At 39.3% G+C, this 25,188-nt stretch overlaps 1 protein-coding gene across 1 annotated transcript in view; it reads left to right on the plus strand.

The window, feature by feature from the left end:
- col11a1a (collagen, type XI, alpha 1a) overlaps window positions 1-25,188 on the plus strand; it is an 85,890-nt gene that overhangs the window by 54,530 nt on the left and 6,172 nt on the right. Inside the window, 25 exon segments of the mRNA XM_029457717.1 lie at window positions 2,926-2,979; window positions 3,411-3,518; window positions 5,477-5,515; window positions 5,517-5,567; window positions 6,629-6,682; window positions 9,271-9,378; window positions 9,481-9,588; window positions 10,137-10,190; window positions 10,426-10,479; window positions 10,872-10,979; window positions 13,856-13,909; window positions 13,990-14,043; window positions 14,229-14,282; window positions 14,807-14,860; window positions 16,370-16,477; window positions 16,842-16,895; window positions 17,073-17,126; window positions 18,164-18,217; window positions 20,763-20,816; window positions 22,068-22,175; window positions 22,506-22,559; window positions 22,871-22,924; window positions 23,686-23,793; window positions 24,984-25,037; window positions 25,132-25,167. Coding sequence (XP_029313577.1) covers window positions 2,926-2,979; window positions 3,411-3,518; window positions 5,477-5,515; window positions 5,517-5,567; window positions 6,629-6,682; window positions 9,271-9,378; window positions 9,481-9,588; window positions 10,137-10,190; window positions 10,426-10,479; window positions 10,872-10,979; window positions 13,856-13,909; window positions 13,990-14,043; window positions 14,229-14,282; window positions 14,807-14,860; window positions 16,370-16,477; window positions 16,842-16,895; window positions 17,073-17,126; window positions 18,164-18,217; window positions 20,763-20,816; window positions 22,068-22,175; window positions 22,506-22,559; window positions 22,871-22,924; window positions 23,686-23,793; window positions 24,984-25,037; window positions 25,132-25,167 — 1,692 coding nt within the window.

Here is a 25,188-nt window from a genome sequence, read left to right on the forward strand (position 1 = left end):
AGGGCAATAAATTCTACTAAAAGCTAGACAGATCATCGTTTCTATCATTAAAGCTTCCCTTTCCGCCTGCCTCTTTCCTATAGATAACGTAATTCACCACACATGAGTGCTTCCCTACCTTTGCTACTATTCAAGCGATAATGATACAGTCTTCATTAAGGTGTTAATGATTGTAGATTTATGCACTGATGAACATGCCCCACAAGCAGCCAATATGAAAACAGATCACAGCAATAAAGATGCTCATACTGTTGGCACACATTCCCGGCAACACAAGTTGCATTTGAGGAAGTGCAAATAAAGATTTGAATCGGTGTCTCTGAATCAGGGTTGATGCTGTAACAGCAGGGCCTGAGGGTTTCTGTTGAATAATACATCACCATAAATCACAACACAGCGATCAATAGGCCAGAAGTCATAAGTCAGGCAGGATCGGCCTTCTGAGCTTGGATTTGAAAACTTTCTTGTTTGTTTGTAGGGCAATAAGCTATGGTGATTTAGAAATGCATTACCTTAGTAAAAATTGTTTTGTATGGAGTTTGATAACGGAGGGATTCAAATATCTAATGGAAATCAGTAGCAAAGTCAGTGTGCAGTCGACACCCTTGGAGTTTGATGTGTTAGCTTTATGCTAATCACTCCCTTTTACTGTTTCACTAATGTCGTTATCTCTTAAAACATTACATGTTTACATAACTGGGAATACTCCAGCATTTAACAGATATAGAAGGCAGATATCTATTAGATTATGAAACGTATGTTAAAGATAACGGTATGAATTCACTTTATAGCGGGCTTCTCATCATACCACTGGGTTAATATTCAGGTAATATTGAGTACTTGGCAAGGATTCAAGCCAATGCAGATTGGATTGTTCCTCGCCCGGCAGACATAAGTTCATCTTTTTTGTGCCTCAGTGTTGGAGTCGATGCTTGAGATGTTCTGCTTAAGCATATCCATAGGGAATACTGCAATACTGAATACTGAATACTGGTCTTTGGCCTTGAGCCCTCTCTCAAGGTGGGGCTGTTCCACTGTCATGTGGAGAAGAGCAGAGAGAGAGATGAGTGAGTCTTTGTCATTACCTTTGTGGGGACCCCTCGTGTCCCCGGTGGTAAGGGAGATGAATTGGTGATCTTGTCGCCAGCCTCTTCGTGGAAGTCCGAGTGGTGTTGCCTGCTTGGTTCTCTGTTTGAACTGGCTTCCCTGCTGCCTGGAAGCCGGGTGAGCAAATGCCTCCCCATTTTACCGGATCGGCTGCAGGTGTGACCGATGCTCAGCGTATTCACTTTTAGGTCTTTTAGCTTTTTAAAAATTCAACCACCTTATTCCTTATTTCAAGCAAGGAAGAAATACATAATTAAAGTAGGATCTAATATTGATTGATTGATATTGACTCTTGATTGGTGTACAGACTTTTCTGACATCACCTTAACCAAGTGTTCCCCATCCATCTCAAAAAAAGAAATGTAGAAATCTCTCATGTTAAATTTTTTTTAACACTTTTCTAAAACAGTTGTACAAATACATCATGAACAGGTTGTAATTTACATTCACATGTGAACAAGTTATGGCTCTTGTCAGTTTTGCTTGGCATATTGCACTACTGTCTCTGGTCGGGTGCATGTACTTGAATTGGCGTCCTGATAGGCTGGTTTGATTTCAACCGGAGACATTTGTTTCTTTTCCTTCTTTTTTGTGTGTGTGCAGTCAGTAGGGCTTTATTCCGTAGATATCATATTAGGATTTGAAACAGAAGACTTAACAGAAAGCACTTCAGGTATTTTATTGTATTTTTTAGGGGTTGTATTTTATTTATTGCTCCTGGAAGCGGATTATGATTACAGCAGAGAGAAGATTTATTACCACCAGTGTTATGTGACATTTAAAAATCCAATTTCAATTGGATTCGTGAATTTGAGTGTACACAAGCTTTTTGATATTTTTACATAAAACCCTTTTCCAGTATTTTATATACATGTTCTGTATTTATGCACATGCACAGATAGAGAGGCTATTTAAAAGCTGCAAGTACTTACAGTACCAGTAACTCAGTCATCAGGAAAACTCAGTCCTCCAGCTGCACTTCCAGGAGTATGTATCCATGGATACCCGCCCTTATACAGGTTTATTATTATTAATACAATCCATTTATTCCAAATTTGATAGAATTGGTCTTTTTGGACCCACAGAGAATACAATTATTTCATGCCAATCTTCCAACATCTTTGGTACTGGATTTTGACACGTATTTAGTGATAGATTGCTTTACTTGGTTTGTATCCCTCCTCTGTTTCAAAAACAAAATGTGGACCAGATTAAGAGTCTCCAAATGTAGGGCTATTTGAGTCTTAAATAGTGTGCTTAATGTTTTATGAATGCCATTCCAATATACACTCAGTTTGGGACAGTCACAGGATACAGTATATGCAAATGATTGGCTCCATTGAGGCACATTGTCTCCAAAACATCAAAGTCGTATTCTTGTAAAAAATATTGTTTGTTATAAGAGAGGACCGGATTTTATAAAACTTCAATTCTACTGTTGATAAGTCTGTAGGTCATCTCATCGCACTCTCTCTCTGTTTCCTGTTTGTGTCTTTTGACTTTCAGTAAAGGCTAAAAGTTAGAAAATATTATACTGTAATCTTCATTTCTTTCTATATCAAAAGATTATATATTTGCCTGCCAGTTATTTACTAGCCAGCATTGTATTGTAATAGAATCTCTCCTTCAGAATAACCTGAACACTTAATGTTGCTACATCAAGGTAATACCAAGCTAAACAATAAATCCTTGCTTATCAGCTAAAACTAATTTGAGTGGAATCCCTCTGGTTTCTTTACTTGGATTTTAATAGATGAGGTGTGTTTCATTGCTGTTATAAAACGTATAAATAAGGCTTTGTAATGGTTTTTCCCCCAGGGTTTCCAAGGAAAAACTGGTCCACCAGGCCCAGGAGGTGTCGTTGGCCCCCAGGTAAGATACATTTATTATTTAAAGAATACATTTTTTATTGTGACATCATGAGGGCGTTGTAATTCTCCTCCACAAGTGCTAATTGTTCGGAAAAAGGCAACACAGCAATAGTAAGGCGACAGATTATTTGTGATCATCAAAAAATAACTTTAACATCTATTGCAAGGCAATGCTAACATTTGAAATGTATGTACATGTTAAGCAAGCAATGTGCCAGTGATATTGTAGATCACTATCCTCAATGATTAGTATCGTATTAGAACAACTAAAAGAAAATGTTGCAGGTGGATATGAGCCCTTAAACAAAACAAAATGTGGTAGATCTATTACATATCTGTTCATAACAGCTATCATTTTAGAAATAGATGGCCATCGTGTAACATTGCTATGTTGAACTGCAAATAATATCCAACTGTGTGATGACATTTTAGGGACCAACTGGAGAGACTGGTCCTGTTGGTGAAAGAGGACACCCTGGACCCCCCGGGCCACCCGGAGAGCAGGGTCTTCCAGGTGCTGGTGGCAAGGAGGGAGCAAAGGTATGTGTCCAGTACACTGTATTGAAGGGGAGAGAAATATTCCTTATTATTCCTTACACTTATTCTTCTCAAATAAAAGCGCATTTGTTTTTCTATAGTAGCATAACATGCTCCCCTTCTCTTCTATGGTGGGTAACAGGTATACATAGTCATTTGTTCATAAGAGTGGGTTCAGATTTCCTTATTGGCTGTATTAGAATTGTGTTGGTTATACTGAGAAAGAAAGCCAGATAGGTTCATAGAGAGATCAAAATGATATTGGTGGGCTGAAAATTGAAGAGTTGCAATTATTGTACATGATTTGATTTTGAAGATTGAGCCAGCTGCATTCACAAGTAGTTATATTTCTGGAGGGAATGCAAAGCTCAATAGACTACTGGATTGATTAAATAAAATGTATAGCAATAAATTCACCCAGAAACTTACCCCAGCAAACACCAACGTCTCACCATTACTCTCTGTGCTATACGAGACTCTGGCAAGTGACTGCTGAAGATACAGTAGCTGATATTTGGGGCTACATTCATCCCTGGCCTGCCCTGGCCAGCAATTGAGTGCCCATTATTACCAGACAGTAGCCATTTTGTAGAAGTATGGGCTGTTCCCGACCAAACCCCTGACTCCCAGAACCACTCAGCATCCCCTGCTTCCCCTCCCCTCCCTCCAACATTCATGTCTTCTGCTTTCATTTTCTTCCCGTCTTCGCCAAGCAGACAGTTTAATCGGCTAACTCCGAACTCTCCGCCACTCACAGCCCCACTTTCCTCCCCACTCCACTCAGTCCTATGCATCTGTATGCCAGGGACACTTTGTGGAGGTCTTGGCAGCAGAGCCCAAATCCTCTTTTACCTTCCCAGGCCCACTCAACTGTGCCTCCATGTTTGCAGATATAGTCAGCCTGCCAATACAAAAGAAAAGCAAACAAAGCTAGAAGTAACTTTGTCTGGAGTCAAATGTTCTTGTTTTAGAAATGTGGTTTACAAAACCAACCACGTCGTAAACAAAGTTGTTCTGCATTTATTTGCACTAACTGCAGAGCAGTTCACAAATACAAGCTTTGGTAACTACATTTTATATAAAATAACAAGTTATTCCAAAATCATCTTTAATAGTAAAGTTCCAACCTCACTGCTTCTAAACCAATCACTGAACACTAAAAGCCGTGTCAGACTGACGTATAAGTTTATGGTCCTCAGTAAAGTCATTCTGTGCCATTTTAACAGTGACATCTTGAACAACTATTGCAGTTTTGACTCTCTGTAAATAGTGACCAGTGATTAATCTGTGACAGCAGTTGTATATGAAAGGGTCAAAGGTTGATCACTTGTTCAGTAAAGCTCATCATACACCAGTTTCCTTTATATAAACAAAAAGCATCGAGCTGGTTGTCATGTGGACACCTAAACTGTGTACCAACCTACCTGATGAACCAGCCTAGCATTTGATTTTAAAATGCAAATTTTACTTTGGTAGTCTGTCATCAGATGACCCAGACAACTTTCTTACACCTGATTGGATGGATGCAACACTTGACAGCTGTTATTAATCTTTGCTTCTAAATAAAACTAGAAAAACAGCTGTTCTGAAAAACACTGTCAGATTCCTTGTACAGTATAACCACGATCAGTCTCTCAATACATTTCAAGTGAGCAACAGGCCATGCAGCATCATGCTTCATTATGTATTACATTCTAACACCTATTTTAAATTGTTGATCAGATTTAGGACATTTTGAGAGACCAGTCTTGTCATCCGTACACTTCCTATAGCTTGTCCTATAGCTCTGTTTGTGACATGTAGTCTGGCTTTGTGGCGTTGGTATTTTAGTCCTACAGCAGAAAATAAATGTTCTTTGTTCTCAGCAACAAACATTTTTGTATTTACTTTAATTACATTCACTGATGGAATAATGCAAGCACCATGATGTACACTAATTCTAACACAAACTGTGTGTATAGGGAGACCCTGGACCACAGGGATCCTCTGGTAAAGACGGTCCCCCCTGGCCTTCGAGGCTTCCCTGGAGAAAGAGGTCTACCTGGCGCCACGGTAAGAGCCACACTCCACCTGAACCTATTCATCATGGTTTCCTTTTACATGTGTTTGCTAGTAGAAAGTGACAGAACATTGCTTCGTAACAAATAACCAGCGTCTATTTAGAGCCATTCACTTCATTAAACACACCAGCCCTGGAATTCACTCCTCGCAATCAATCTGGTTCAGAGGGAATCTAAAGCGACATCGTACAAATGAACAGGCGTGCCTCTGCATCGCTCCACCACCACTGACCCCACTGTTTTAACCGCCACAATGCATCACGGGCCTCTAATATAGAAGTATGGAATTGTTTGTTAGGGATCCATTTGACAAAATGTTCACTGGTTTAAGTCAAGGACTTGAATTGTTTTTCATATTTCAGTGCGAGTATTTTTGGGGGGGTAACAAAGTTATTTGTTTGTCTCTGTATGCATTATTTACTTAATAAATGATTATGTGGGAAATGTTGGCAATTAGACTAGAAATGGATACACTGTTGGTAGAGGAAGTGTTGTGCTGCCTACATTCTCAAGGGCAGTCTGACTCTGCTGGCCAGCAGCACCACTGATTGTTTTCTGCCATTGTAATTTACTTCAGCACCCAGCTAGAGCCAACAGAGACTCATTACCCATACTGCCATGTGCTCTTTTGTGGCCCACTAGGGAGCTACACAAAGAAACACAAACGCACACATATTTTGGGCATTGACAAAGACACAAGAAAGCATACATGCATAAAAGATATTATACACACTTGTGCATGTGCAAAACGAAACTCACAATCTTGTATGTGCAGAACAAAAGAATTGTCATGTGTACTCACAGCCTATAGTATCTATCCATATATACTAGCTACACAATCTTCAAAAGCACATTTATGAAGGGAATGATATCTATATTTTTAACACGTACTGTATTTTTGATCTTGGATTGATGCTGCTGGTTTATCAAGATGCAAATGTTAATAACAATGTTATTTCTTGGAGGGCTGAAGTGACAAAGCAGTAAACGAAGGTAGACAGTGCTGGATTGATATCAAGGGAGTCCTCATGTGTTTCTCCTTGTTTTCCTCAGGGCCCAGCAGGTCTGAAGGGAGGAGAGGGGCCCCAAGGTCCATCTGGCCCTGTTGTAAGTATACTGTTACCTGAGATCAAAACACCTTTCTTTCCTCTCTTTAATATTTTTCCCTGACATATCATGTTTGATTTGTGTTATTGCTTAGCATAAAGAGTTGTACAGTATATTCCATGTGAGGCCTGCATATGCCAAGCACCAGAGGGCAGTTCACATCATTTGTAAGGAAAGCTTTGACAGGAAAAGCTTTAAATGTCGCTTTAATTTCCCTTGTCTAACTGCCAGGCCATCTTTAAACTTGCTTTCCATTTTTGATTTATTATTTTATTTAACCGGGTAAGACTCATTGAGATTTCAAAAAAATCCTCTCCAAGGGAGCCCTGGCCAAGTAGCATCAAGGAGGCAGGCTATTTTAGGAAAACATCTGAGAGAATGTTGTATTTATTTATTTATTTGTTTGTTTGAACTTTTATTGCCCTAGATGAGGTTTGATGAGCAGAATGCTCTTTTTCACCGGGCGGTGCTGCACATACATGCATTTATAGACACTCACACATTCTAGTGATCTCCTTTGTGTAAATCCACTGTAGCAGCTCGGTTAAGTTCTTTTCTCAAGGACATTGCAACTTTAGCTACAGATAAAGGAGAGTCTAGGTTTTCTCAAATGCAACAGGAGTTAAAAGTGCTGAAGGTAAATAAGAGTGGCATTAAAGGCAGACATGAGAGAACGTCAAACATAGCAAATTCACGCAGTTGCACCGAGAGACCTAAGTACATGTGTAATACATATAAACTCATCAGGCCATCATTGTCACGATATCACTGTTTAATTTATTAATTTTCCAATGAAAGCATCACCAAATTTCATCTCGTCCCACTGCACACCGTGATTTGTCGTAGGAGCGATCATGCTCTTGAGAAGTATCAAGACTTCCTGCTCCATCGCCTCCTGGCACACAGAAACAGACCCAAACAAACAAACAAACACACACAACAAAACACCATAGCCAGGAGAGCATCGATATGCTGAGTCACAGTGTGTAGTCATCCTGGGCGTTGCTGTTACACATTCCTCATGCTGTGTTCATTCTTCTCAGATTGTCACAAAGACTCTAGAGCTTCTTCACAAAACTCAGTGTGAAGGTTAGCATGACGTGATGGGCTGCTGCTGCTGCTGTCAAAGCAGATTGTTTTCTTCTTATTCCTAATCATGATGTGTTTATTTATTTTCTCAATTTGCACCTACTTATGTTTTTTTTATTAAAGCAATACAATCATGAAACACCAGCTAAATAAAATGACATTTTGAAAAAGCATGTAAAATCATTTAATAGACCCTTATCGTTGTCTGTAGACATTTGAAATACATTGTGGAAGTTTCAAATGTTATCTTATTAATTTCAGTATAAAGTCAGGTTTCCACATAATATGATTATATTCATGGCAAACACTGTTGGTTTCGTGCCACATATTTTTCTCTTGAATGTAATGTTCTGCTCAGGAGATACTTGACTCTCTGATGTTTAGCACTTATATAAACATCAATATGTGGATTGAACATGTTCAGATTAATCTAGCAGCAATCTGACTGCCACAGTATATTCAGCCCTGGGAACTGAATACATTTGCAGCTTCCTACCCAAGACCACAGAATTCCACACATTATAGAAACCTGCACACACACTTTAGTTACCTATTTGCACAAATAATAAAAATATCTGTTAAGGAGACATCTTGTTCCTTGCCTCCCTCACTGTCCTCCATGAGTGAATACAGTCGATGTTTAACAACAGTTGTTTTCATTGTTCTTTCAGAGATGATAATGAAGATTATAAAAAATGGCAGCCAGACATAAGTGATAGATTTAAGTGTTACTTACTTCAAAATATAGTAGAACATATAGGGTTACACCAGTATTGATCGTTAAAGGTTGTTTTCATAAACCATAAACATATGTTTTGTTTTATTCTTAAAAGAATAGAACCGCCTCCAACATTTGCCATAGAACACTAAAACTCAAACAGTTTTTGGTATAGTAGTATGATTTTTAATTAATTAATTAAACGCAAACAATTTAGAATTTTTGCAAAGAAAATATATACATATAAATATACGAATGTGTACATTTATAAGTACACATTGAGTTCATTCAGTGCATCAGAGATTTAAAAAAAATCCAAAGTGTCTTTCACCATCATGTTTTATGGATTGAGTTTCACTGAGTTTCTGTGAGTACTGATACACAGCAGCAGCCTCTTTCATCCAGAAATGCATTTTCAGCAGTAGGAGTGAGCTGCTCACAGCTTAGAGTGCCACCAACATGTCAGCTCCCCGACAGCAGATAATGCTGGCTGCTTTCAAGGAGCAGCACTGCTTTCTTAGAACCTGAAAGCCGGCTGCCCCGGCTGTTTTCACAGTTTTTCTCTTAAAAGAGGTTTGTGCATGTGTGTTGATCCACTAGCACTGGGACTCAGTTGTGTCTTGCTTTGTTTTATTGGCAATAGTTATTGTTCAGCATACTCTGGTTATATTTAGGTTCAGGTTAACAAAACTATGTAATATATGTGTCCTTTTTCTCCACAACAAAACATGGCTTTTGCTTTTTATTTGTCACTCACTATCTCTCTTTCTCACACGCACAGGGTTCTTCTGGTGAGAGAGGTCCTGCTGGTTCAGCTGGTCCAATTGGCCTGTCTGGTAGACCTGGCCCTCAGGGTCCCCCAGGACCTGCTGGAGAGAAGGGAGCACCTGTAAGTATTTATTTCTTTGCTACAGTGGCCGACACAAAGTCTTTTGTTCTGCTGTTTTTAGTTTTCGAAACAAAATTAAAACAAATGTCTTTGTTCTTTTAGGGTGAGAAAGGGCCTCTAGGTCCTGCTGGTCGTGATGGTGTCCAGGGTCCTGTTGGTCTGCCTGGACCTGCTGGACCTCAGGGTCCACCTGGAGAGGATGGTGACAAGGTCAGTCACCCACACTCACCACCACCCATCCTATCCTGTTGGCCCAGTTACAACTCCTTTTCCATTCACAAACTAAAATATGTTTTGGGACTGAACCAGATTGCAAATCAATCTTCATGCCCATGTTCGCACTTTCCATCTGTGTAGATATGTCTCTCTCACTGTTGCCTATCCATCTTCATAACCAAATGCGCCAGCAAACGCAATTAGGGGAGATGTAAAAGTGAAAGACTGTTCTCGTTTCATCTCCTTCAATCATTATGCCCCTGAAGGTTACTATATGGCATTCTATTGAGGTGCCAAACATATGTCACTGCAGACGTTTACAATGCAAAAAAGTAAACATTAAAAAACTTACATCTCTAGATTTGTACATCCATACAGTTATAGCTGCAGATAATAGTTATTTTGTGTTAAGCTGTGATTTTTTACATAAGCTGTTGACATTTAGAGAAAAAGTGAAGCTAAGCTTTGACGGTTGACTGTGTGTGTGTGTCTGTGTGTGTGTGTGTTTTGTGTTTTATGTTTTGTGTTTTTCTCTTTCCCAGGGAGAGGTTGGAGAGCCCGGTCAGAAAGGAAGCAAAGCCGACAAGGGAGAACAGGTGCGTTATGGGAATTTATGTCCATTCATTCTTTACTTGTCCATTCCTTGCACACACATTTACATCCAATGTTCAAAGTAATTAAGGACTTGATGATGTTACATATTTCGTTAAGGGATTCCTAGTTACAGAACCACATATTTACACCATTATCAGCTTTAAAAAAATGTAAAAATCACACAGCGATACATAAATGCTTCTTCATTTGTGTAAACTTTTTCTTGTTTGTGTTTAGGGTCCTCCTGGCCCAGCTGGCCTCCAAGGTCCCATTGGTGCCCCAGGTCCTGCTGTAAGTACAACTGTCCTAAAAAACTGACAATGAAACGAACCACATGGGAATGTGTGATGTCTATAGCATCACATACCAAACCACTAGAATGAGAGAACAGAGGGTTTTTCTGAAAAAGACTTAAATACCAGACACTCCTGACTGTTTTTAAAATTATCACGCTGAAAAGCTTTGTGCCTTCAATTGAAGTCTCCTCTGTGGAATATCATTAAACAATACACACTTATTAATATGAATATTTTAATGATTGCATGCAACACCATCTTTGCCAACAATGCCTTGAAAGCTTGTTGTAAGAATAACATATTCTTAAACAACACATGAACATGCATTCAATTTTAAACTTGAGAGGAATTGTCCCAGTGAAAGTGTGTATGTATGTGTTTTCTCAGGGATCTGATGGAGAGCCTGGTCCTAGAGGTCAGCAGGGTATGTTTGGACAGAAGGGAGATGAAGGTTCCAGAGGTTTCCCTGGACCCCCTGGTCCCATCGGTCTGCAGGTTAGTACCATACACACATGTGCAAACACATTCTATAAGTAAATACAGTCATTTACAGTAATCCTAAACAAAGAGCCATATGGTGCCCTAATTTTACAGTAATCCAGTTTGTGTCATGTAAACAGCTTTCTGAAACTCTCGTTATAAGTCTGCATTTAACATAGCAAGCTATGTTAACAAATGTAATTATAGAAGTAATATTTTATAATAATAATACTACTTTTCAGATAAGCATTAAAGGCATATTGTGTCAATACAAATGTAGCGTGAGACAGCTTTGTTTATATGTGCAAAAATGAATGAGAAATGTCAACCAGAACAAAGGACAATCCTGCCTCCACGGCACCAGGCTCAGCTCTGTGTTGCTCCACACGCAAAACAATTGTCTTCACAAAGCTTTTAGTGCCATATTCAGTTCTTAAGCTTTACTCACAACATAAGTTAAGCTCTGTCATCGAGGTTTGGAAGTGCCACTTATTTCTGATGCAGTTTCATTCATGTCAGGAGTTTTTTTTAGAATAAGCCTTTAAAAACATTAAACAAAAAGATTAGCTCAATTATATTGCAATTTCTTGTCTAGAGGAAAATTGGCCAACTTAACCAAATGTTTTATATATTTGGTCTATACTCAAATTTAGTCCAACACATATTAGTGGTATATGACCTGCATCAAAACAGCCACCTCAATTATCTTCTCTACAAAGACACACAAGGTAGTGGCAAGGTACACATTGGCCCGAGTGGATGTCCTATACCAGTGACTCCGACCTGTGTCCACTGTACCGTCACTGTACTGTGACTGTTTCACCTGTTAGGTGATAGCATTTCTTCTTCTGTGGTCTTGTAACTTTCACATTGTATGCGTACAATAATCACCTGAAGCTGGGAAAGGAAGAGCTTGTTAACTATGTACAAGGGGTGGAAAGAAGAAAAACACAATGAGTCTGATGCAGGGGACAAACTTAATATAAAACAATTAGGAATTCCTATTTTGCTACACCATGCTTCAGTGCAAACACACAAACTCACACACCTACACAGTTGCCTATGCAGTGTACTCTGCTTTAGTTGTATCTGTGGTGTGTATTGTTTGTTGACGAAGCTATGAACTGCAAAGATTACATCTCTTGCGTTTATTTGTTGGCAACTTCCATCCTCCATCGCCAAAAAAGGCATTTGGCCTCATTTTGCTTTTTGATATGCAACATTTTGTGTTATAGGTGTGTGGTAAAGTATTCAAGGATATAGTTTAAGCCAGACTGAAAATATGAGGGCAATATTAGAGTGAAAAAAACAGATCAGGTTGATACAAAAACTGTACACATAACCAATCCACACTACAACTAGGCTTAATGATGTTTTGTATCACCATGATAATAATCGAACGAGATAGGACCTTTCCCTCCGTAGCCCATTTGTTAGTAATTATCTGCTTTATTAGTAATCAACTTCTTAAACTAAACACGTTAAGAGTTTACTGCAGAGATTGGGGTCATTGTCTTGATGAAATTACATACACTACGGTTCATCCTTCCAAGGTACTATCCTCTGCAGGATTATATTCAATGGACTTTTAATTGGGAGTAATTCACTACCCATAGCGATTCAATTAATTGTGGGGACTGACCTGCTCCGATAGTCAGTTCCTCATCGAGCACATTTACCATGCTGTATAATTAGTAGCACCGCTAATGATCTCAGACTAGAGGAGACCTTTACACAAATGAGATTTCTTAGCACGGCAGAAATCAGCATGCAGCTACACACACTTTTTAGCACCCACGGAAAATACTTACAAGCGGTGGCATGAACACATACAAGCTTAGATGTAGGGCAATGCACACATGCACAAACAGAAAGCCAAGAGTCAGCTTATGGTGTAAGCAAATGTAAAGGAATGCATTCTTTGATCTCCTCCCTTGCAACCGTACAACTTGCACTGATGACAAACTCCCTCTGAATCAAGAACAGACACACAGTCAGAAGGCGAAGCAGGGAACAGCTATTTAATCATCGCAATTACCAGTAGAAATGTCAGGGATCAAACGCACATATGAGGTCTTGACCAAGCTGCTCATTTAACATGCGTGACTGAGCTAGATCTCTGTCTGCACCTTTGTGTGAAGATGAAACTTTCACTGACTACAAAATGGAACGCAAACAGAAAAGGAGTCTTGTCTTACATGTTAGTCGAGCTGGAGACAGAGTTGTAGAATAAAATCATCTCCCCTTCGCCTCTTTATTTAAGGAAGCTTAAACCCAAGTGTGGAGGTATCTCATACATCAGGTCTTCACTACCAACAGCTATTTCAGAAAGTCTAGCTAAGTTTGGCTTTCCAATGCATGGCATACTTGCCCTACCATGTCTTTTCCTTTATTGAAAGAGCTATTTAAAATATTTAGTATATTTGCTATGGATAACAATTTAAAATATTCCTGGTGTCATCACTAAATTGCACTGCTTCTGAATCTATTAGTTCTCTATTTGGTTTGTCTGCACAACATCAACTGTTTTTAGGGCCTCTGGTTCATCTGGTTAGAGACTTGTTCTTGACCTTGCTCAGCATATATTCATTGAATATTTAATTGAACAGATAATAGGATGAGACTTCAGCTAAAACATGGATTCAAGGGTTTCATTTATGCATGTTCTGGCCCACAGATATGTTTAATATTTTAGTGCATCACTACAATGTATTCCAGCCGTCAAATCACATTTCAGGCTGGAACAGCTGTTGTGAATGCATTTAACAGCACAGACAAGTTTTAATCATTAAGAACAACATTGTTTATTCATTCAACAGCACCTTGTGCTCATAACATGATTATTTTCTTTTCTGAAAATATAACTGTTTATTTATTTGTGTTGTCCTCAGGGTCTTCCTGGACCTCCTGGTGAGAAGGGAGAGAACGGTGATGTTGGCCCCATGGTAAGACACACATCTGATTCTTGTACGCACTCTTATAATTGTTTAATGCACTTTAACAATACTGTGTTTCTTTTCTGCAGGGCCCTCCTGGTCCCCCTGGTCCCAGAGGTCCTCAAGGTCCTAGTGGAGCTGATGTACGTATGGCTAACTGATAACGTGTTTACACAAAGTTATAAAACCTGCAAATATTTAAAAAGACCTGTTCCATCTTTAGTGGGCATACCCCACCTATCTTACATTGCGATGCCTGGATATCATCAAGTGTCCTCTCCTTAGGTGATGGATGATAACTAATGTCTTTCTTTATTTCCTGCTGCAGGGTCCACAAGGCCCTCCAGGTGGTGTGGGCCCCATGGGATCCGTGGGTGAGAAGGTAAGAGTCACAACTCGGCACCCCAGGGTGTTTTGCCTGCCTCACGTGATGTTGGGCAATGGGACTGTAATACTGCTGCCCACCCCCCATTCCAGCCCCTTTTGTTACCACCTGCAGTCTATTAATTTCATATGCCCAGGCTTTTTGTCTGAGTTAGTGCCTTGACATGATTGTCTATTATACAATGCTTCCAACCAGATTCGTCCATTTTACTTCAGACTGCTGCATAATAAATGCTTAATGTTGTTCCATGGGTTAGGGTTACGACTCTGCAATATGGATAATTAAGGGATAGCAACTCTTTAAGTGGGCACTAGCATCCGTGTATCAACTACAGTTATAGACTTAGTTAGGTACATGTCTGGCTTTTGTTGATATTGATAACATCATTAAGCATTGATATGTAAGAACTATTTTGTTACCGTAGGTGGGACTTTTTTCAAATGATAGATGTGAATTTGCAAGCACTCCATGAGGAAGTTGAAGGTTTATCTGTCTTGACACTGACAATTGTCAAACCACAGGGTGAACAAGGTGAGGCCGGAAATCCAGGACCAAGCGGAGAGGCTGGAACTGGGGTAAGTGAGCTAGTTTGTCAAACTGAATATGTGTTGCAGCAATATCTTATGTTTCTATGTTTTATAAGGCACTTCTTTTTTAAAAGTACCTTCTCTTCCCTTTATATTACTTTAATGCACACCCCACTAAGGTTGATACAGTTTATTTTTGCTACAGCAATATAGTAAACAGTATCAGCAACATATATTTGTATGTTATCGCCAGGAAAACAGATGCTTAATGGATAGCTTAAGGCAAATATAGAGCATAATCCAAACTGGCGAGAAGGTTTTTTTCTTCAGTGTGACACTGTATTCATCACACTGAAAGTAATTGCTCCTCACATTGAGGCTGGTAGTTCATCTCAGCATGACTCTTCTGCTTTGCACCCCATGTCCACATGGCCTGCCAAATTGAGTCTCTTCCCAGAGTCTTAAGACATAATTACCAGGAAGATACGCCATGTTGCTTCTGTCCTAAAGAACAATGATTGCAGCCACCATGAAGCAAGTTGGCCTTAAACACCAGACACCCACTTTGTACAGCTTTTAGCTGGGATTTGCATTTGCTCTGTTTTGACAGCTACAATGGTGCAGAAGTGAAGAACAGAAAAGTATTACCATGTATTTAGAGTGTTGTAATTATAGTGCTTGTTATAGTAATTGCAAAAAAAAAAAAAAAGATTCTGAAAGATTGCATGTTAATTTGCCATGTCCATGTGCTTGCCTGTGTTATTACCAAACAGAGATTTATGACAATTTGATTAGCTTTTTTAACTTTTACCAAACACCCATCATTGATGGCTCTATTAGCTCGGCTGCCTCATTCATCATTATTGAGGTACAACAGCAGATTGAAAAGATGGCGTATCTCCAGTAGGAGTGGCAGAGGAGCCTGATTACAAGCATTCATAATGTCCCCTGCTAGTTCCCATCAAACTGCTGCTGTCATTGACATTTCCAAAGTCAGTGTGCAGCTTAAGTCTCAATCATAAGCACAGCCCAACCCAACGCCTTTCAGTTATTCTTCCAGTCTTTTTACATTTAAGTGTTGCATTAAGTACTGATGGCATTGGGACAATAATTACTCAATAATAACTAATTACTACAATATAGTGTAGACATCATTAGTGTATGTATTAGTTATTACTAACAAAAATAAATGATATTGACTCATCTGACAATTTGCTACCAAATCATAATTAAGAGAATCGGCTGAATTATTTTATGCAACAAAGCAGAAGTGCTTTATCATACAAAACAGGACTGTAAAGGTACAGTCACATCATTTCTAAGAGCTCATGGTGCAGAAAAACACAAGTAGACTTTTCTGTCATTTCACATCAGCAGTGTTGTGGTCCTCTGTTACACACCCTGAGATCAGCTTTGGATCCAACATTCTCTCAGTAGTGCAGTATGTCCACACATCAATTTGTATTCCCCATTCAGTTCAGTGTAGACTCTTATTGCGGACCCCTGTAGTACTGTACTGATGTAATGAATGCCTTTCTCCAACCCCCACCGCTATAGGGGCCTAAAGGCGAGAGAGGAGAGAAAGGAGAAGCTGGCCCCCCCGGAGCTGCTGGACCTGCTGGTGCCAAAGGACCCCCTGGAGATGATGGTCCAAAGGGCAACTCTGTACGTCCGCCAAATACTCTCACAATCAGTGTTTTCCGGTGCTCAGTCTAACAGGCTCAAATACACTGCTTTAGAGGAAATGTCCCTCACCCGCCTTGAGCTAAAAAGCCTTTATATTGAGGGAGATAATTTTTTATGCCTGCATGGTAAGGAAATGTGCCGAGGCTTTTTCTCTTGCATTTGCAACATCATCATCAAGTCCATCAAATTGCCTTCAATGGTCGTTACCAGGTGCACCAAGACTAAATCACTGTCTAAATTACTGGCATGTCCTTAATACCTGTAGCCAGGGAAATTATGTTTCAGCAGCAGCCCCTCAGGTTTATTTTGCTACACTGATGCATGTCATTTCTCTCTCTTACAGGGTCCTGTTGGATTCCCTGGAGACCCTGGTCCTCCTGGAGAGCCAGGTGTTGCTGTAAGTATGAAATATTTTAGCAATATTTACTACATACAGACCCATATACAGTAAATCATTGAGGTTTTTGTTTTGTGAATCATGTTAAATCCATAAATGTAACAGTATGATAGATGAAATAGAGGATAGATATGTTCAGTCCAGACTTCATCTAACCAGCACTTCTCTCTTGTACAGGGCACTGATGGAGAATCGGGAGAGAAGGGAGAGGATGGTGAAGCCGGTCAGGCGGTAAGTTGTTGTTATTTCCCAGTATTAGAACAGAACAAATGACTGCATGACTATACAACATGTATTGTATATGGCTCATTTGAGGGACACTTTACAAGCACCTAATATAATGTAATTATCTTAACAATAAGATTTGTATGAATGAGTATGAATATGTCTTGTTTACTTTTATTTAATATTATAGTAGTCCAGCAAAATTTTGCCTGCAGTATAAGCTGTAATTATATCTAGTCAGTAAATAATTTACACTGCAGCATTTTAATTCAGGATATTTACTCCCTACTCTTGGGTGTAGGGTAAATGGACTCATCTGCTTTGCACATTTATTAAGTATGATTAGAAATAAAAGCCAAACAATGATGTGCTGGCCCTGTGAAAAAAGCGCTATGAATCACAACTCTTAATTAACATTTATGAATGTAAATGAGCCTTTATTATTGCCAAACACAAAACATGTTGTATTTACTCCATGGATGTTACATATTTTAATTTGTAATGAATGGATGTTTATGAACTCTGATTGCATACTGAAATGCTACAGTGGAAAACAATGTTTCAGAAGGTATATTAAATATGATAAACCTTTGTATAATAGTTCAGTGCTCTTTGAGAGGAAAACATATCTATTTGTAATTTACCTGTAACTGTGTGCTCAACCTATAAAACAGCTGAATACCTACTTCACTTTTCAGGACAACAAATATTTACCAATGCATATGATAAAAAACATTGATTTAATTGCTTGCAGGTAATTGGATGAGAATGTGTCAGGAAGCACTGGATGTATCATTTGATATCATTTCAGGCAGTTCCAACTTTGAGTTTTGGCTCAACTCTTCTGGACTCTCCTGGCGTTGAATATTTCCTAATGTCAATATGCTCTCTGTGTTATTGTCCTTTTGGCAGACATAATGAAAGATTTAGTGAGGCATGCTGCTCTCATCAAAATGATATCAGCACTGACTCATTTGTTAATACAACTTGTGTTATTGTCTGTAATAGTATCCTGCATCTCCTGTCTTCTTGCATGTTTTCAGGGACCTCCAGGTCCATCAGGAGAAGCCGGTCCACCTGGACCACCTGGCAAAAGAGTAAGTGTGGTCCCCTTACAGCTACATCTACTACAGTATTGTATTTGTGCATCCCAGGTGTTCCCCATTGTTGGCATTTTACCATTGCATGAATGAGTTCTTTTGATTTGGAATCTCTTGCTGACCAAAGCTTTGTCAGTGTTAAAAGCATGACTCAACAAACCCTTGAGAAATGTCTTAGCCCTATTTCAAAAAAGATGAAGGTAGTGTATCTGTTGGCTTTGTACTCTGGCTCCTTAGCCAACAGACCAGTATCCCGCCTTGCTTTGCAACAACTCCTCTTCAACAACTCAATCCTGGCAGTAAAGCAGGAGAGATTCATTTTCATTAAAAGTAGAGTGGGGGAAACAAAGTGGGGGATTTAAGGGGTCAAGGCGTTGCGCTGTCTGTGAAAGAAATCCCTATTTAAGCCTATTGAGAAATGAATGGCAGGATGTGAAAATCATGAATCTTTTTTTGAGCAAGAAATTGAAAAGGCTTACCGAAAATAGCTGGAAAAAAAGGCCTTGGGTTCCAAACTCATTTACGTCCTTGTGGCAGTGGGAAGAAAGCGAGAGAGAGATATAGCAAGTCTGACACATTATTGATCCATGGCTGCTGGACTGACAGTCAGAGCAAAACAAAGGCACAACATGGACGTGGTAAAGTTGTTAAGAGGTTGTGAGAGAAGAAGGTTCCACCCAAAAAAAGGAATGAATTAAAATAAAAACGTGAAGCCTTTAATGTGTTGAATGTGATCTGATTATCACACATTTTGTCAGCCTTTACTAAGAGAACTGGATCTGTACTTTAAGAAAACTTCTCAAGGTTATAATACTAATATTTTACCACATGAAAAGTGTATGTTTCTATGATGTTTATTCACACTCTAGCCAGTATCCTACATTATAAGGTTGAGATAATGGAGTGAAATATCAAAGCCAGTAAGCTGCTTTTTTAATGCACACATCTGAGGTGGAATATTAACATATTTCCAATATGATGTGAAGCTCAAAGTCCACATGAAAATGAGCAGCTATTCTCCTGAATTTGAAAGAAAAGTCACAATCTCAAATGACTGACTGCATTTCAAAGAAAGACTCCAAGGCTCGATCCAATTGGAGAAGAAACATGTCATGCATTTTTAAACCAGGGTTGATTGCTTTTCTAATGTGCCCAATGAAATTTACATTCTGAGTATTTAGCATGGTATCAGCATATGCTGCACCTAAATGGCCCGGGGATTATGGTAAGGAAAAGGGCTATTTTATCACTCATACTAGGTCTTTAATCGCTTAGGGGAAAAAAGGGGCCTAAGATGATCCCTACTGCTTCCCAACAGGTTGCTCTTTTGAATACATAATTCCACAGCAAGAGTTGTTTAAGATCTGGTGGCCCTTTCTGTGTCTTCTCAGCATTTTGCCTGTATACAATTGCAACAATCCTTAAATCTCTCTTTAGCACGGCCTCTGATTCTGAATAAGTTAATTTAGCATTGCAGCACATTTCATTCAATCTGATTTGCTAATGCCTTAATACTGTAAATATATTCAACTTTGCCTGTTGAAAAAAAAGTATGGAAAAGTTATTAACCTCATCTGGCTTTAATGCTTTTTTTTCCCGGTGTATTCAGGTCACTACTTAATTTGTTACCCTTTAATGCACTCTCAGTAACTGATAGCAATTGTATGCAATTAAGAACAGTAATAAACTGTCTCATACACCTGATACTGGCAACTTTGACAAAAATAACACTTACACATTGATTCTACCTGCTGTATATCATGCTACAATTGAAATGACTCTTTGGGCTGATCAAGAGCTTCTTCCCCACCAGTAAGAGGTCCACATCAGGAAAACATGAAAGCTCAAGACAGGAGGCGAGCTTACATTATAGCCTCTCAGTCAATAGCACTCAGGCTTCAGTCGGCCAAGATGAGAGGAGAATTTGGATGGAGAGTAGTTTTGAAGAGGGACGACTGGAGGTGGAGTTGTGGACCTGAGAGCTCCTCACCAGAAAGATAAGACGTCCTGCCAACCCTTGGCATGACTGAAGAAGGCTGTTTGTGTTTTGAATTTGCACAAGGCTGCATGATGGTTTGTCTATGAGGGCAGACAAAGGCATGTCCAAGTCACTCAAATAGATCTTGATATAACTAAAGTAGAACACATTCAAGGGCATTGGATTATTATATGTTCGAAGACAGCATCCACCAAGTATTTATCTGCAAGACGATTGTTCGATAGGAAATCTAATAAAAGTCAACTGAAATGCAAAGAGACTGGAGAGATGACCTGACACAATCTCTGGTGATGCTCATCCCTTGTTGTGGACCAAAGACCAAAGCATGTACAGAACGTTTAGGATGCAGCATTGTACATATTTATTTTCTTTTAAAGAACCAACATACAAACGGATACATAACTTTTTGCTTACTGATGTTAGCCTCTGAAATACTGTGAAAGGTCAATGATGAATATTCCCTTTTGTGTACAGTCTTGTTGTACAGTTAGTGTGTTGATGCTGTGTTGAAATGCTAAAGCAGTGTCCTGTCATCCTCCTCAGGGACCTCCGGGGACTGCTGGTACAGAGGGCAGGCAAGGAGAGAAGGGCGCGAAGGTAACAAAATCAATTAATTCTCCGCACAGTAGAGTCGTCTCAGCGAGTCCACCAACCCCCCTGACCACATTGTTCCTCCTCTTGAACTAAAAGTGCAAAAATGCAGAAGTAATTTAATTCCCACTTTAGATTAGATGGAAATGTATGGATGCAGCCTATTGTGTTAAACTAAGATTAACTTGTTTCTTGCATTGTGCTGTGACTTAATTTCAAGATTGACAAAAGCCGTCTAGCCCTCAGGTATTCCCAGTTTCATGCTTTCCTATTTTTACTCTAATTCAGAGCCCAAACTAAGTTTTTCTGAGTTTGCACTTGTTTTACACCAACTTCCTGCTTTCATTGTTTAAATCTGTACATGTGATCTGTTGCTTTGTGCATAAGTTGAATCAATTATCACCAGCTTGCGCACGCTGAATATATATAAAATGTACTTACACAAACAGCTCGTTTGCGGATCAAACTTGGTATCTTATTTCCATGAGCTGTGTCTAGTCTCTGTGCATATTGATGTATTTCAGATTAAAGTCAGCCGTGGCACTCATGTTTCTCATGAACGTAAAATGAAAACATAGCATGATGTAGCACCCTATATTGTTGTGCCTGTTCAGAACCTCATTTGGAGGAACAGGAACACTTTGGCTCATTTGATGACTTAGACTCCTGTTTACTTGTCCCCATTTACCCCATCTTCACACTGCATACTGTCTCAGCATAATTTAAAGCTACAAGCAGCCCACAGCTGCATTCTGATAAAAAATACTCTGAGATACCAAGAGCCTCAAAAGAAAACCTGAAAACAACAGATCAAGTGTTTTTTATGTGCCACAGAATTTGGATTTTATTTTATACCATTACCAAACAGTACAAATTATTTAATGATCTAAATGTTTTGTGAATAACCAGATATACCACTGTCAGTGGCATTTGGTGTCCTCCCTGGTTCCCTAAAAGCAGATTGTACAAGAGGCATTGATTCTATGTTTATTTGACTGTTCTTATATTCAAGGTAGTAATGTAAAACACAAAATGTTCTCAATCACTGGATATGTGTTTAACCACCATCATGGAAGAATACTTTTTTAACGTGAATTTGATCAAATGTAAATGCTTTTCAAGAAATCAGTAAAATATCATCTGTTTTGATCCAAAAATAATAAAATAGTACCTGAAAGTAGCATATACTTGTACTGTAAGCTTAAATGGTGTTATATTTTTCTGCCTGAGTCATGCTTTTACAACATCTGTATACAGGGAGAGGCAGGTTCAGAGGGACCAGCCGGTAAAACAGGACCAGTTGGACCCCAGGGACCTTCAGGAAAGCCCGGTCCAGAGGGTCTGCGTGGAATCCCTGGCCCTGTTGTAAGTCTGAGCTACAATAGTGATATTTCGCTGTGATACACTGCATATACATTCAGCTCCACTCTCAAACAACCATGCATGCTCAATTACAGACACACACATACAGTGTACACACGCAGTAAAAAGGTACTGCTTAGGCCTGATGATAGACTTCATGGAATAATCAATACATCCATTTGGCTTATACTTTAGTTTTGCTTGTTTATTCCAGCGCACTTTTTTTCTCCTGTTTGGGCTATTAATCATCGTGCTGAGCACAGCAAATCAATGGCAGGCTAGAGAAAATACAGCAGGCTGTAATACTCACTGCAATTTAATGCCTTTTCACAGGGTGAACAAGGACTGCCCGGCTCCTCAGGACAAGATGGTCCACCTGGTCCAATGGTTAGTATACATGATATCTTGCTCTCTCTTTCTCACTGTGTATCTGTCCTTGTACAGTTGGAGTAGTTTAGTCAGGGTAAACAATAAAAGCTGGACTGTCCCTATGAGTCATATCTGTAAAACGTGGATGGTTTTCACCTGTCTCTCTCTATATAATTGATGGTTTTCATGCCATTTCTTTTGTTTCCTTTCATGTTTCTTTGTCCTTATTGCCTCATTCTCTGACTCAAGTTTTCCTCACTCTGTCCTCTCTCTGGTTTTTTTGTCTTTCTCTGCGAAATAGATTTTTTATTTCTGCTCTTGTTGTTTAGGGTCCTCCTGGTCTTCCTGGTTTGAAAGGGGACCCTGGGTCTAAAGGTGAAAAGGTGAGTGTAACACTTTTTCCTTGTGTCTGACTGCAGGCTGATTTCATTTCCCAGGTTCCGAATAGGCTGAAAGATGAACATGAATACATTTTAAGAACCCTTTAGGGCAGTGATCTAGGTTCGGACTTCAGTCAAGGCTGCACAGAGCTTAACACATGACATCTTATGTTAACATTAAGGAAACAAAATTAGTTTTTGCCAAAGCTACTGTAAGAGAAAAACTCTCAACAGGATTGAATATGCAACTGAATGTGATGTATCACTCTAATCGGTCCAATCTTTTCTTTGCAATTTTCTTCGCTGCCACTATCAAATTTGCTGGTAAAATATAACTGCAAAAGATATTCAGACAGCACACATTACTCTATCTAAATTGCCACCCACACACTGAGGTGATGGCATGAGAAAGAGCAGTTTAAAACACACAATAGAGGCACCGTGTTGTGCGTTTTTAATGCTCTCAAATCATTGGGCCTGGTTGGTGCTTGCCTATTTCAAAGTCATCATCTTTGTAATGAAGATTGTTTCTGGTTTTTTTGTGTATTTTTTGTGTGTCTGTTGCTTGAGAGACATTTCAATTACAATGCCTGAGGATGTGTATGGTAATGAAACTTCACCCTTCACAGCCTCCCATGTGTATATCAGTTTTGTGGAAGGAAGCCGTTTGAGTTTTTCCCATTTCAGACATATTTGCAAAAGCTAGAGTTTGAGTACACAAAGGAACTTTGCTCTTATCCTTGACTGTTCTTTTTGTCCTACAGGGTCATCCAGGTTTGATTGGCCTGATCGGACCCCCTGGTGAGCAAGGAGAGAAGGGCGACCGAGGTTTGCCCGGACCCCAAGGTTCTCACGGTGGCAAGGGAGATGGTGTAAGTAATTGATAACTCCATTCCCATGTTGGTCCTCAGGCCATTTGCCCTCCACCTCTTGCCCTTCCATTGTGACCACGGATCTTGCCAAAGTCCCTTGCTGTTGACTAAAACCCATTGCAGTGCAGCTGAGTCCTGCACTGCAATGCACATCTCTTTACTCAAAATGTCCACAATGAGAAAACATTCTGTTGGGCAGATTGGATTACTGCTTCAAATTGCTCAAAGCAAAGGATGTAAAAAAAACAACAACTATATTAACATGGTTTTGAGGCATCTTTTTTAAACTTTTGGTCTCTCCTTGACTTTTTTTAGACGGAATATAATTTCATTTATTATGTATATCGCCACGTCTCTAACTGTTTTTCTTCAGTTCCCACTGTTTTCTAATGAGCACACACACATTTAGTTTTTACCACTTGCTTCGTTGTGATCAGTATTTGATGCCTGCTGTGATAATATGACTGCATTGTGGAGTTTCCTTCTGAACTACAGCATTATGATCAAGATATTCTTTCTCAACCACTGAGCCCTCCCTTAAAACAGGCAGCAGTACTGAAAGAAGGTTGAAGCTCAGTCTTGATAAAGGACTGATGTCAGCCTTCATCCATTTTTAAATAAACATTGCAGAATGACAGAATATGCTATTCTGTCCTGCTGTGGCCCTTGGACTGCCCTGGTTTAGTGATTTAAGATGATGGGTTGGATTAAGTATCGGGAGATTAAGCCTAATGAAATCGTAATGTCCCTTTTGTCACAGCACAAGGTCTTCAAAAAGGTTTTCACTCAGTTTACCACTTCTATTTTAGGGTCTGGAAATAGGCCTCATTTCTTTGGCTTTATTTCCTGACAAAATTGAGCTATAAGGTTGTGAATTGCTGGATTCAAAGAAACGCCATTTTACAAGTGCAGTGTTTGGCCTTCTCTTGATGGCTGAAAGATAAAGACTTTTTCTCATCTCAGTAAATAATAATAATAATAATAATAATAATAATAATAATAAAAAAGAAATCCACATCAAAGCTCATTCTGCATTTGTTAAGCTCATAAACTAAATCTCCATTACATATCCCTCCTCCTGTGCCATTATACTTCTATCTTTTCTATTTCACTCATTATTCAAGTCTCACAAAATTGCTTTTGTCTCCAATGTTTCTTTAATACATATGTGACTTCTCATTTTATCACAGGGTATCAGTGGATCCTCCGGTCCTCTCGGTCCCCCAGGTCCCCCTGGTCTGCCTGTAAGTCTTTACTGATTCATTCATTCATTTACATTCTACACTGATGATAGAATGACTTTGCCAAATTGCTGTGCTTATGTCTTATATCGTGCAGGGTCCTCAAGGTCCCAAAGGATCCAAGGGTTCAAGTGTGAGTAATATCAGTGTTTCT

Source organism: Cottoperca gobio, chromosome 20 (assembly GCF_900634415.1).
Source record: "Cottoperca gobio chromosome 20, fCotGob3.1, whole genome shotgun sequence".
In the NCBI taxonomy this organism is placed as follows: Eukaryota; Metazoa; Chordata; class Actinopteri; order Perciformes; family Bovichtidae; genus Cottoperca; species Cottoperca gobio.